At 38.3% G+C, this 14,847-nt stretch overlaps 2 protein-coding genes across 2 annotated transcripts; both read left to right on the forward strand.

Moving 5' to 3' along the window:
* The first annotated feature begins 2,061 nt into the window (after positions 1–2,061).
* Positions 2,062–3,027, forward strand: LOC130728960 (uncharacterized mitochondrial protein AtMg00810-like). Its single transcript, XM_057580552.1, has one exon. It carries the CDS (start codon positions 2,062–2,064, stop codon positions 3,025–3,027), a length of 966 nt encoding a protein of 321 aa, XP_057436535.1.
* A 1,046-nt stretch (positions 3,028–4,073) lies between these two features.
* On the forward strand, positions 4,074–4,952 carry LOC130728970 (uncharacterized). Its single transcript, XM_057580561.1, has one exon. It carries the CDS (start codon positions 4,074–4,076, stop codon positions 4,950–4,952), a length of 879 nt encoding a protein of 292 aa, XP_057436544.1.
* The last annotated feature ends 9,895 nt before the right edge of the window (positions 4,953–14,847 follow it).

A 14,847-nucleotide genomic window follows, 5' to 3' on the forward strand; every position in this document is an offset into this window, starting at 1 on the left:
GACCCTACTGTTACAGGCTGTATGGAACACCTCAACACTGGAGAACTACTCAGATGCACACCTCTGCTAATCCAAAGAGAAGAGAGTGGGAACCTAAGAACATTGTAACTGCTCTTCTTGTAGGATCACGCGCTTACCACTACGCCAAAACCAATTGGTGTTAGTGAGGGCGCAACGTTATTTCTTATAGCGTAGCAGACAGCGCCCCGTTTCGAATGCTACCTGCAGGCAGGATGCTGGCCCACCTGGACCCAACAATCCCCCCCCAGCACCTGCCAGCCAAACTAGCTGCACAACATGCCTTCCGTGGGATTCGAACACGGGACCTGGCTCTGATACCACTTGTAGGATCACGCGGAAGGCATGCTGTGCAGCTAGTTTGGCTGGCAGGAGGTGCTGGGGGGGGGGATTGTTGGGTCCAGGTGGGCCAGCATCCTGCCTGCAGGTAGCATTCGAAACGGGGCGCTGTCTGCTACGCTATAAGAAATAACGTTGCGCCCTCACTAACACCAATTGGTTTTGGCGTAGTGGTAAGCGCGTGATCCTACACTTCTTGCCTACACCTCTCTGAGAAAATCTTCGAAGGAGGATTGGTACTTTGATAGTGGATGTTCCAGGCACATGACTGGTGTGAAGATGTACCTAGATAATATCAAACCTCATTCAACCAGCTTTGTCACCTTTGGTGATGGCGCTAAAGGAAGGATCAAGGGATCTGGAAAGATTGTTAGTGGTGGCTCTCCAAATCTGAGTAATGTTTTGTTGGTAGAAGGCTTAATTGCTAACCTGATTAGCATAAGTCAATTATGGGACTTGGATCTGAATGTCTCATTTAACAAAGCTGGCTGCACAGTTACTGATGAAAATGAGGAAGTTGTCATGACTGGAGTGAGATCCAAAGACAACTGCTACATGTGGTCTCCACAAAACAAGGTTATGTCTTCAATATGCCTAGTTTCAAAGGAAGATGAAGCAAAGCTGTGGCATAAAAAATTAGGACATCTAAATCCCACAAGCATGAAGAAGGTCATATCTAAAGAAGCCATCAGAGGTATTCCCAGATTGAAGATAGAAGAAGACAAAGTGTGTGGAGAATGCCAAATTGGAAAGCAGACCGAAACTTCTCACAAAAAACTGACTCAGATTGGTACAACAAGATCCTTGGAACTGCTACACATGGACTTGATGGGACCAATGCACAAAGAAAGCTTTGGTGGAAAAAGGTATGTGTTTGTATGTGTTGATGATTTTTCAAGATTCACTTGGGTGAGCTTTCTTGTAGAAAAGTCAGAAACCTTTGAAGTATTTAGAGAGCTAAGTCAACAACTCCAAAGAGAAAAGGGCTATGGAATTGTGAAAATCAGAAGTGATCATGGAAAGGAATTTGAGAATGGAAAATTTTCAAAATATTGTGGAAATGAAGGAATCAAGCATGAGTTCTCTGCTCCTATTACTCCACAACAAAATGGTGTGGTTGAAAGAAAGAACTGAACACTGCAAAAATCTGCTAGAGTAATGTTTCATGCTAAGAAAGTTCCTTATCACTTCTGGGCTAAGGCTATAAACACTTCTTGCTATATTCACAATAGGGTAACTATACGTTCAGGAACTGATTCCACTCTATATGAGCTGTGGAAAGGGAAGAAACCTATTGTTAAGTACTTTCATGTCTTTGGAAGTAGATGTTACATTTTAAGTAATAGAGAGCAGAGGAGAAAGCTTGATCCCAAGAGTGATGAAGGGTTATTTATGGGTTACTCAATAAATAGCAAGGCTTACAGGGTGCAATTCTCGCACAAAAACTATGCTGGAATCCATAAATGTGGTTGTGGATGACAGGGTAAGCAGTCTGAATGAAGTTAATGCAGATGGAGATGATAATATGCCTCAGATAGTTGATGAGAGACCATAAATGTTTACAAGTTGGGAAAGGCTTTGTATGGATTAAAGCAAGCACCAAGGGCTTGGTATGAAAGGTTAACAGAGTTCCTAATAAGTAAGGGATACAGTAAGGGGGGAATAGACAAGACTCTATTTGTGAAAAGTGATGGTGGAAAAGTCATGATAGCTCAGATATATGTAGATGACATTGTCTTTGGAGGCATGTCAGACCACATGGTAGAACATTTTGTTAGACACATGAAATCTGAGTTTGAAATGAGTCTGGTTGGTGAATTAAATTACTTCCTGGGGTTGCAAGTAAAACAAATGGAAGACTCCATGTTCATCTCACAGAGCAAGTATGCCAAAGAACTAGTTAAGAAGTTTGGTCTTGAAGGTTCAACTCATAAGAGAACTCCTGCAGCTACTCATATCAAGCTAACTAAATATGAAAGAGGATCTGATGTTGATCAAAGCTTTTACAGAAGTATGATTGATAGTCTTCTTTACCTCACTGCTAGCAAACCAGATATTGCTTTCTCAGTTGGTGTTTGTGCCAGATATCAAGCTGCACCTAAAGAGAGTCATCTGATTCAAGTCAAGAGGATTATAAAGTACATTAATGGAACTGCTGACTATGGAATCTTTTATGCTCACAACTCTAATTCCAATTTGATAGGCTACTGTGATGCAGATTGGGCAGGAAATGCAGATGACAGAAAAATTACTTCAGAAGGATGCTTCTTTCTTGGTAATAATCTCATATCTTGGTTCAGCAAAAAGCAGAATTGTGTCTCACTATCTACTACTGAGGCTGAGTATATAGCTGCTGGAAGTGAGTGTACTCAACTATTATGGATGAAGCAGATGTTGAAGGAATATAATGTCGAGCAAGATGTCATGACATTATACTGTGACAACCTGAGTGCCACCAACATTTCAAAAAAACCAATCCAACATAGTAGGACTAAGCATATTGACATTCGTCACCACTTTATCAGAGATTTGGTTGAAGAAAAGATTATCACTCTTGAGCATGTGGAAACAAATATGCAGTTAGCAGATATTTTCACAAAAGCGTCGGATGCGGCTAAGTTTGAGGAGTTCAGAGGAAAATTGGGGATTTGTGTAATAACTGACTTATAGCAGTTATTGACACATGTCAAGGCCAACGACTATAATTTCCTCTATTTAACCGCCCTTGGTGCAGTTGAGGAAGACACATAACTAATTTGTCTTGGTTTCACAAACTTGAATTATTCTCTCTCTTTGTGTTCTCTGCTCTCTAACGATTATTTTTGTAATTGTGTCAAGTTACTCTCAATCATGACTCAAGATTTAGGAAAGAAGATCGTTGCCGGTCCCAAACCTATCAAGAACTCTCATGGAGTTAAATTTCTTGGTTTGAAGACTTCATCTTCTACTCCATCTAGGGTTACTCGTTCCTCTGCAAAAATTGTCTCTCCAGAATCATCTGGACCAACCAAGAGGACAAGGAGTATGAGGATCAAGCATGTTGTCAAGCGAGGCACAGGGAAAGTATCAAGTGTTCAGGACATCTCAGAGGATTCCATTCATGATCCACAGGGTGATGATAATCAAGAAAGCGATGCCCCCGATGCTGAAGCAGATCAAGTTATCCACGATGTCTTGGAGACTCTTGCAGATGTTGCCACTGCACATGATGTCATGCCAAATGTTGAATCACAGGATGATCGTGATTCTGAACCAAACTCTGAAGCAAACCCTAGTGAGCCTGATGCTGAGAAAGAAGATGATATTGATGTTGCTAGTCATGAATCTTCAAGTGATAAGACTCCCTCTGTTGAAATTCCCCATGAGAAGACCCTTGAACCCTTTTTCAGGAAGGGTAAGAAACAAGTGTATGTTGCCTCTGAAGAAGAAGACTCTGATGATCAAGAAGTGCACAAGAAAGTCACTGCCTCTGCTGGTAAGAAGGCCACAGTTTCTACAAGCAAGAATGTTGCAGGTCTGAAAGAAAAGAAGAAAAAGGTTACTGGTACTCAGACTCCCAAAACTCCAAAAGCATCTCAGGTCTCAGTTCCTGAGAAGAAGACAAAGAAGGACAAGAAAGATGAGAAGATTGCTGCATCCACTGGAAGGAAAAGGAAACATGTTGCTGAAATTGACTTGAGCCAGATGTCGAGCCAGATGTTCCTGACATCTCCACTATGACCAAGAAAAGGATCAAGGGGAAGAGAATTCCTTTGATTGTTCCAGAGGCACCCATTGACAATGTATCTTTCCACTTTGCCAGTAATGCACAAAGTTGGAAGTTTGTTGTTCAGAGAAGGTTAGCCATAGAAAGGAAACTCCATGAAGATGCTTTGGAACTCAAAGAAATCATGGATCTGTTGGTTGATGCAGGTTTGATGAAGACTGTCAAGGACATTGGCAGATGCTTCTCTCAGTTGGTTAGGGAATTCATTGTGAATATCCCTACTGACTGTGATGATGAGAGTAGCTCTGAGTTCAAGAAGGTCTATGTCAGAAGAAAGTGTGTTCATTTCTCTCCTGAAGTTGTTAATGAGTTTTTGGGAAGAAGTCCGGTTGCTGGCACTGATGAAGAACCTGATTTGAATAGGGTTGCTAAGATCCTGACTGGGAAGATGGTCAAGAAGTGGCCAAAGAAAGGATTGCTTCCCTCTGGGACTACCAAGTATGTTGTCCTTTTCAAGATTGACTATGCAAATTGGATGGCCACCGATCACTTATCTGGTGTAACTCCTCCCCTTGCCAGAATGCTCTTTCTGATTGGCACTGGTGGTGAGTTTGATTTTGGCAAACTTGTTTTTTACCAGACTCTGAAGCATGCAAGTTCTTATGCTGTGAGACTGCCAATTCTATTTCCATGCCTCTTGTCTAAACTAATTGTCAAACAACAACCTCATGTTGTGAGGGCTGGTGAACCACAAGGTAAGAGACCTATGCCTCTCAAGTTTGATTATCGCTTGTTTGTTGGGACACATGTTCCAGACATTGTGCTATCTGTAGTAAAGGGTTCTGCCAGTACCAGCGGTACTCAGGCAGTTGGTTTCAAGCAAAGATGATATTTTGGCTGAATTGAGGGTTGTCTCCAAATCCTTGGATGACACTATTCAGGCTTGCAAGATTAGGAAGGGGAATGTGGACAAGCTCATCAAGGCCATGACACACTACTACAGAAATGACATTTTGCCACGCCTCAATTGCCACGGTTATAGGCGGAACCGTGGCAAAAGCTCAATTACCACGGTTATAAGCGGAATCGTGGTAATAGGGGACAATATTTTATTAATTTTTTTAGGGACCGTGACAATAGAATATTTTTGCCCAATTTTTCACTTTCCCCCATCGATTTTTTCCTCTCCCTCCCATACTCTCCAATTTTTTTCAGAAGAAAACCCTAAAGCTGGGCAAACCCTCTCCCTCTCCACACTCAATCGACCTGTTCCATATCCGACGAAGCTCCGATCTGTTCCCGTCCCTCTCTCGTTTCCCTGTCCTTTCCTCCTACTCTCCATCGACCCGTTCCCTCTCTCCCACTCGCGGATCTGCTTCCTCCGTCTCTTCCATCGAAGTCCTTTCCTCACCCAGGCCTTCTCTTCCATCGAAGTCACAGCGCACCTTGCAACTTCGTTACCCACTCCGACAAAGTCGCCGTTCTCCGTCGAAGTCGTTGTTCTCTGTCACGTCGGAAACATCTTCAATCTTCCTCATCACAACCTCTCACTCCAATCCTTCTTCTAATTTGGGTTTGTGATTCTTATTCAAATTTTTTTTTCGGCTCTGGATTTCTATTGTGAAACCCTAATTTTGTTTATCTTCTGTTTGAACTTTTCCCGGAAAAAACACTGGATGATAAAAGAACAAAGGAATTAAATTTAGGGAATAGCGATAACTCTATGAAAAGTTTGAATTTTTGGTCTTCAACGTTTAAGGGTTTTGCTTTTTATTTTTATGATATTTGAATAATTTGCAGTTTGAAGCTGAGACACAAACATGGCTGGTGGTGGGAATTTCATCAACAGGGTTGTCTCTTATGTTGTGAATGAATTGGTTGTCGATCGTCTTGCCAACAGGTACTTGATTGTTTTATTTTTATTTTTTATTTATGCTTGTGGTTTTTTGAGGGAGTGTGCTTCAAATTTCTAAGTAATTTAGTGTCTCCCGGACGGTAAGGATTTTGAGAAGTTTGGTGCATGAACATGTTTACACTCATGTTGTATGTCACGTCGGTATCTGTCGCTAGGGTTCTTTGTCGCGCTCTCCCTGCCGTGTCGTGACCGACCTTCATCGATTGTTGAGTCATTTTAGGTATGCATCTTCTTGCTCTATCTCTACATCTTACGCTTACATGTTATGTTTCTTTATATGTTTATATGCAGTTTTGTTATTTGGTTTTCTTAGCCTGCACCACTTACCTCACTGTAAATGTTGGAAATACTGAACCGTAAGATTGCATAGAGAAGTATGAGTTTTGGGTTTAGTCTTTAATTGGTGTTTGTTGTTGTCTGGTGGTTCCTTCTAGTTTTTAGGGCTGCTGAAGGTCGCTTTTTCCTGGCTGGCAGATGTAATTATATGGAAGTATGATTTAGTCATCTTGAGAATCAAAGTGTTATGCCATAAGTTTCATTCCTTTCTGATCTCTTATGTCTTACATGTGTTTTATTAATTACAGTTCTCCAAGGGCAAGTTGGGAGTTAAGTTTAAGCCATTTTTAAAGGTACTTCTACATGTGCTTCTATGTGTCTATCCCTGGGTTTCTACATTCATTGTCGTTGCGCTGAGTAGTTCATGGTTAGAAATATTTGTTATTCTTTAGAATATTTTACTGCAATTTAAAACTGTATATAAAAGATCCATCATTTTGAAACTTAAGATTGTCCACACAATTTGTTATGCAAAACTCTTCATATTTTTCATGTTGTTTTAGTGAGTTACACTCGCTAAACTTTGAGATACTTATACCCATGGATTTGATACTTCACTATGTTAAAGTCCTTGTCACGATCTAATTCGGATATATCATAGTTATTTTAAACTAATAAATTTATATTATTATTATTTGCATTTTGGTTTCATTCTTGTCAAATGATACTCATCTACTAATATGTAATTCCGAAGCAAAGGGCATGTAACTAAGCAATCTTACTAGCCCTTTTTTATGCACAGTCCTTGTGGGATTATGTTCCTATGTTTGACTGTCTTGTTATTAACCATGGGGAGTTTATGTTAACTTTATAATTTATATTCTTCTCTCTGCTTTACAGTTTCCTCCCTGTTACAAGGACATCAGTTTCTGGATCAATGGATCATTTACTGAAAACAATCTGTGAAGTTGTCAGAGGAATAGCCGGGGATCTTGCAGAGGAGGTACATGATACATATTTGATTATTTTAAGCATAATTTTCTCTAGCATATTATATTTCTGTAAGTTCTCAAATTAGTTGCTTTGATGATGTTCAATGGAAACAAAATGCATGATTTGGGACTATGGATAGGGGTGACAATATTCTAAGACGCTGCAGCTTTGGTTTCTTTAAAAATCACACAAGCATCACACCCAAATTACAAACCTACTAGAATAATTCAACCAGAAGCTTAAGTCATCATTTGCCAACAGTATTCTTATCCTGAGTCTCTTATTTGAATAATTAAAACTGGCTTCAAACTTACATTTCAGTATGGTACATTGGTATCTCATAAGGAACTTAGACTAGAAAGTTTTGGGAGTAAGGGCGGTTATTTAGCAGGAAACTATTTAATATATTTCTTACTGCTATTGCTAGTGTTCTTTCCGTGCTTAATTTAGAGCCAGTTGTGGTAGTAAGATATGGATGCAGCCATGTAGGAAGAGAATATTGTTTTAGTAAAGAATGGGAATGGTTTGGACTTGGTTTGTTGTTGTTCAAGCTGCATGTTTTGTCATTGTTAATTCATGTTTTTAACTGATGTAGCTTGCTTGGTTTAATTTCTTGAGAGAGTATGTTCTCAACAACAATTAGTATTGCTTTAGACAAATTAGTAAAGTGACATGGGTTTTAGTATTGTTTTGTTATTCTCTTGGCTATAATATGTGAATGTTGTCCTCAACATGAGATTTTATGCAATTCTTTTTTCTTGAAAAAATGTACTGCAATTTATGCCTAGACCAGGTCAAATAAAAAAAACAACATATTGCCACGGTTAAAAACCCGTGGCATAGAAGTCACATATTGCCACAGTTACGTACTTGACCGTGGCAATAGAGGCCACTTATTGCCACGGTTACACGCTTAATCGTGGCAATATGTGGACTCTATTGCAACGGTTAAGTGCGTAACCGTGGCAATATGTTGACTCTATTGCCACGGTTACCTTTACGAACTGTGGTAATAGGAGAATCAATCGCCACGGTTCAAGGGCCACCGTTCAAGGGTGAACCGTGGCAATTGAGCAATTGCCACGCACGCTATCGCCACGGTTAAACCGTGGCGAAAGGGCGTGCGGAACCGTGGCGAAAAGCCTTTTCTGTAGTAGTGACACAGGTTCCTGCTGCTGCTGCTGAGGAAGGTAATTTTGAAGAGTCTGCTGAGCATGTTGAGGATGACACTGTTGCTGTTGAGGAAGAAGAGGCTCAGTATGAGACTGTTGGAGAAGATGATGATGAGTTTGAAAGGGCAAATGAGGAGTCTGATGGAGAAGAGAAGGAGGATGTAACTGGCTCCACCAGTTCTAGCACACGTAATACCTCTCTATAATTCATTTTTTTCTTTTGGATGTCTTTGCTACAGCCTTGCGTGGCTCTATACCTGCTACATTTGCTCCTGGTCTGTAATAAGTCTGATAGTGGATTTGTGCACTTGGATTCTCTTTACTGGCTGTTATATAATAGTATGACTTTTCTTCATTGAGACTTTGCCAAATTGTGCTAATAAGGGGGAGTGATGGTTAGTTGCTGATGTGTGCTTAGTATACTATGTTCAGTGAAGGTTGATGTGATGTGATTTTCTGTTGTGTTGTACTCTGTTTCTAGTCTTTGTTACTGCTTTTGGGTGTTCACAGCTGCTGATAATAGCTATGTTGTTGAAGGATGTTTTAAGATACCTTGGTATGGTTTGATTCACTCTTCTCTGGTATTTTAAGTTGTTGGTTGGTTTCTTAAGAAGTTTTATGGTAGTGCAGTATATTAGCTAAACTTTGAAAAAGGGGGAGATTGTTGTTCCTTTGTTTGGTTGTCTGCATTTTAGCTAAGTTTGAATGTGTCAACTTGTCGGACCCGATGTTGTAACAACTTGCCTATGACATCTGTCCTGGAGTATCTGATGTTAGTTGGTTTTTTTAGCTATCTGTGAAGCTTCGTATTCAAGTTAGGTTTTTGCTGGAAGCTTCTGTGCGCCTTCAAGGAATATTATGTGGTGTATTTAAACCCGGTTCAAGGGGGTTTAATTTGAAGATATTTATGGAAGTTGGAATCTGCTTAATTATTGATTGGCCAAGGATCCTCTACAGATTTGTTACTTAGTTGTTTTCCTTTAGCAACTTCCTGATTTGTGTATGGACCGTGTGCTCTTTCAAGCCCAATGAAGACAAGGCCTGGAAGACTATATATGAAGACTCAAGACCTAGTCACGCAGTGGAGAATATATTATAATATTAGGGTTTTCATCGAGTTTATACCACTTGTATTCTTAGCAGCTTTATGCAATAGTTGTGAGCTAAGGGTGAGTGTTTACTGTGTGATCTTGAGATCTGTCTTTGTAACTCATATTTGAGTTCAATCACTGTGGCAGTGATTGTGAGAGAGTGAGAGGGGGTTCTCATACTTAGGGGGAGACCTAAGTAATATTCCACGGGTAGAGATAGATAGAAAAGGTAGTTGAACTGGGGTAGTTTCTGTGAAACCTTTTATGTACAATTTCTCTATAATAGTGGATTATCTTTCTTGGGTGAAAACCCTCCAGACGTAGGTGATATTGCACCGAACTGGGTTAGCAATTTCCTGTGTCTATTTACTGTTTTTATTCAGTTGTTTATCTTGTTGCATCATTTTCTGAGTTAGTCATATTGTTGTACAAGATGTCTTAGACATCTGGTAGAACATCCGTGTTATATTCTTGCCAGAATTTCACCCATCAACTATAATATACTATAATTCAGCCAACAGTTTGCCCAATCCCACACACTAGGAATCTGTCAAGCTTACTCATAGATTGGTCATTCAGCCTGAACCAAGTAAACTTCCTCCCCAGTAAAGGTAAGTCCATGACCTCCATGCCATCATTGAACTGTTTAAACTCAATCATCTGAGAAACACCGGAGGTGGATACCTCAGTTACACCCTTCATAGTATTGAAGTCTCCAACTAAACACCAAGCAGACACTGGGGACTTGTTCGCCAATCCACTAACTCAACCCGCATTCTATGTTTGTTGTCCAAGCTACAATGGGAGTAATGGAGTATATGTTGACAATGCCACACGGTCGTGCCTCCTCCCCCCGCCATCTTGAGAGGCCCACAAAGCCATTTCCGATAAAGTATTTCTGCAAATTGAAGATCTTTTTATTCTAGATACACAACAAACCCTCAACCCTATTTACAGTCGGGCAAGCTTTCAATTCAATTTCACCATCACCCCAAAGAGAGCCACATAATCATGAGTCGACAGATTGCAGCTTCGTGTCCTAGATAAGTAGCATCTCCCCTTGCTCCTTCACTATTAAGTCTCGAACAGATCTCCATTTGACTCTGCTAAACACACCACGCACATTGAAGCTCAAAATCTTCATGGACCAGGATTGATTATGTTTCATGAACAAATTTATGTTTGTTTACTATTAAAAAAACAGGATTGATTGTTATGCTTGAGCAATAATAATAACAAAGATATGTGTTTTGTGTTTTGTATTTTTCCCTGTTTTGAAATATGTTGAAAGTATTTTTGTTTTGATGTGTTTAAAATACTAAAGTTGTTATATTCAGGTTCTTTAAATCGAAATTAACTGAAAGAATTAAATATGTAAATCATTTACACTTAAATCCACATGTGGTGTCATGTTCTATGGGACTTGTATAAATTTTTCAAGTGAAAAATGAAAAAATTATATGAAATGAAATTCAAAATTATATCACGTTAAATTAAAAATTATATCAAGTGAAATTGAAATTAAATAAAAGAACTCTTGAATGTTAAGGACCGTATAAAGTTTTTTATTTAATTTTAATTTCACGTAACATAATTTTTTATTTGACTTCAAATAACTTTTTTCATTTTTTCACTTGAAAATAATTATACGTTCCCTTAACACATGCCTCATATACCCGTGTATCTTAGTGCAACCTTGTGAAACTAAAAAATCACAACTCGTTGTTCAGTCTGCAGATAAAGCATTATCTTTTCTTTTTGGATAAGCCATTACCATACATTAATAACCAACTGCACAAGTTGTTCCACTCGTCAAATAACAGTATAAGGAAAAGCAAAAAGAAAATGAAAAAATTATATGAAGTGAAATTCAAAATTATATCACGTTAAATTCAAAATTATATCAAGTGAAATTGAAATTAAATAAAAGAACTCTTGAATGTTAAGGACTGTATGTTAGAAGTCCCACATTGGCTAGAGATAAGGCCAATCAAGTGTTTATAAGGGTTGTGCAAACCTCAACTCTTGAGCTAGCTTTTGTGGTTGAGTATAGGCCCCCTAATTTCTAATATGGTATCAGAGCCTATCCTAGATCCATTTGTTGTGTGGAGACCTCCCATATTTGGGCCACCCGTTGTTGTTCCCACGTTCCAGTCTGTTCAAATCCTAGACGTGAGGGGGTGTGTTAGAAGTCCCACATTGGCTAGAGATAAGGCCAATCAAGTGTTTATAAGGGTTGTGCAAACCTCAACTCTTGAGCTAGCTTTTGTGGTTGAGTATAGGCCCCCTAATTTCTAATACCGTATAAAGTTTTTCATTTAATTTCAAGAAAGGTCAAAAAGCCAAGGTAAAACAGGGGAACAATAAACAAGAGGGAAGGAGAGACAGAGACAGTAAAGGGAACCAAAGGGGGCCAAAGAAAATAGTGCAGAACCATTGGCGCTACCCAGCAAAGATAAGTATACATTAATATCCCCATTCACACACAAGTCTGTACCCACTTCAATCACCCACACCTGTGTTGTCACCCATCCAACAACACTCAGCACCAGCAAACGCATGAATGGCACCCACAAATACCATCCAGACAACCACCACCTCACCTGCAACCCCTTATCCAGTATCCTTAAGGCATAATAAAGGTTGGGAAAGCCACTGCCAACATCGGAGCTGAGCATCTTCTAATATCTTCACCTCATCTTGCACAATCCCAGTATTGAAGATAATATGATTTTGGTGCAACCATAGAGACCACGTTACCGCAAACCAGATGCATCTAAAGATCAAATTTTGCTTTTCATTCATAATAGGCATCGTATGCTGCAATAAATTATCTTTGCTTCCTCCCGGCAGCACCGTCTTCCATCCCAATCATCTATAGCATCGCATCCAAACTTTTGAGGCGAGTGGGCATGTCACCAATAAGTGGTCAACCGTCTCCTCAACATGTGAGCACACAGGGCAAAGAGCCTCTACAACATTTGGGATGATCTTCCTCCTAGGAAGATTTGCTCTTCACGGTAGCCTATCGAACAACATCCTCCAAACGAAGACGCACACAAATGACGGCATAGGTGGAACCCATACAAGGCGGAACATCGAATCAATTTCTCCTACTACTACAACTTTGTTATAAGTCAATTTTGTGATAATAACTAAAACAACAACAACAAAAACCTTATTATCCCACTAATAAGGATGCGGCTATATGAATCACACTTCGTCATTGCGCTCTATCAAAAACTAAATTATGAGGGAATATTAATGCTAATTAATAACTAAAAGAATAAAAAATTGTTAGAACTTAGAAAACTCTCAAAATCATTACTCAATTGTTCCATGAAAAAATCTTCATGTGTTCTAATATCATATAAATAAAAAGCTTGAACTTCACTAAGCAAAAATATCTTAGTAAGGATGGCACAACATATAATCATCGATAAGACTAACTTAATGAATATATTAAAACATAGACATGAGGTTAGACATTGCCATTTTATCCGAGTTGTCACTTTTCAAAATCTTGCAATATGTTCAGGCGCACCTTGTCGATAGGTTATTACCCCCGGTGGAAGGCAATATAATGCCATCTTCATTTTTATAATATATATCATTATTCAATATTTCACGAAACATAAGTTTATATTACTACTCCCTCCGTTTCTTTTTAAGTGTCATTTTAGCATAAAGCTCTCAAACCAAGATAGTGGATTATTAGAGTTGTTTTTCCCATTCCACCCTCTCACATCTCAATCATAAAGTCATAAAGCTCTCCAACCAAGATAGTAGATTGTTAGTTTTTTTTCCACTCTCTCATATCATTAAACCATCTACCACTCTCACCCAATCATAAAGTCATAAATGTCTTCATAGTTATTAAGAAAGAAGAATTTTATCGAAAATGTGAAGTGAAGTTATTGAAAAAGTAAGGGTATAGTTGACAAAATGGAACCTAAAACATCAAAACGACAGTTAAATAGGAACAAAAAAATTGTTCTAAAACGACACTTAAAAAGGAACGGAGGGAGTATAAACGAAATGATAAGTTATATAGTGTATTACTAAACGCTTTATAGTATTAAAGTTTTGTCTTACCTAATACCATCAGGCCTTATACTATACATGAGTCCCATAATTTCTAGAGAGTTTAAACACACTAGAACTAATAGTTCTTATAAATGATTCAACAATGGTCGAATCTTGATTGAACCGATAATAGTATTACATTTATTAAATAATTTATTAACATGAAATATTAAAAAATTAAGTCAAATTACAAACTCACATAAAATCATATATTTTATAAGATAAAAAATGAATAATAAATAAATAATCCATGTATGTGGGTTATTTTATTATAAGCATGTATGTGGATATCCTAAATTTCTCTAATTAAATTGTCATTGTCTTCTAATTTCCCATCACAATTTTCTCCATAATTTTCCACTCATCTTTCTTGAAAAAGTCCCTCCCAAAATTTTCTCCACAAAAACCAAAAGTCCCTACCCTAAATTCACATGATAAGTATATACTTTTCTTGAAAAATGTTTCCACATTTCATTCACTCATGACTCATCCACGTAAATCGATATCCCACAAGTCAGTCAACCCCTTTCACTCACGACCCATTCCATGTGCACGACAACACAATCTATCTCCAACATTCACGACCCATTCAAGACCAACTACGACATTTTTTACTAACTTATTAAGCTTGCACTACGACATTTTTGCTCTTACGGCAACGCCTCTCTTTCAAGGCAGAACCGGTAAAGGGTGACCAAGATCTTTGATAAATAATTTATTAAAAATTTTAAATTTGTACATATCTAATATATGCATTAAAACTGATATATAAATAAATAATTTTTGTACATCAAAAAGATAAATTGCACCCGCCAGGAATCGATCTCTAGATCTTCCCCTACCCAACCAAATATGTCCCCAACTCCTACCACTGATATTTAAATACTATCTTTTAAGAAAAAAAATAGAAAAATTATAGTAACATTAATTTTAACACTATCTTTTCAACACTATCTCGTTCATTTCATTGATTGAAAATTGAAATTATGTGGAGTCCACAAAAAACATAGCATCAGTTTCAATTTAGTGGAACAAACATAAATTTCAACTAACCAATAAAATAATATTGGGGTTTAAAGAGAGGGAAATGTTGAAGACTTGGTTCTCTCCTCCTAGGGATGTGCTCCAACTATTGGAGAATGACTAGTTCTTTTTGCTTCTGTTTGCTTTCTTTTATCGGTTTGTTTTTTCCAGTTCAATCTATTAAAAATAAATATATATGTGCAACATAAATTATATCGAACATAACAT

Source organism: Lotus japonicus, chromosome 1 (genome assembly GCF_012489685.1).
Source record: "Lotus japonicus ecotype B-129 chromosome 1, LjGifu_v1.2".
In the NCBI taxonomy this organism is placed as follows: Eukaryota; Viridiplantae; Streptophyta; class Magnoliopsida; order Fabales; family Fabaceae; genus Lotus; species Lotus japonicus.

Bases quoted from the DNA above. Each gene is read 5' to 3' on its own strand.
- LOC130728960 (XM_057580552.1), top strand. From the start codon at position 2,062: ATGATAGCTCAGATATATGTAGATGACATTGTCTTTGGAGGCATGTCA.
- LOC130728970 (XM_057580561.1), top strand. From the start codon at position 4,074: ATGACCAAGAAAAGGATCAAGGGGAAGAGAATTCCTTTGATTGTTCCA.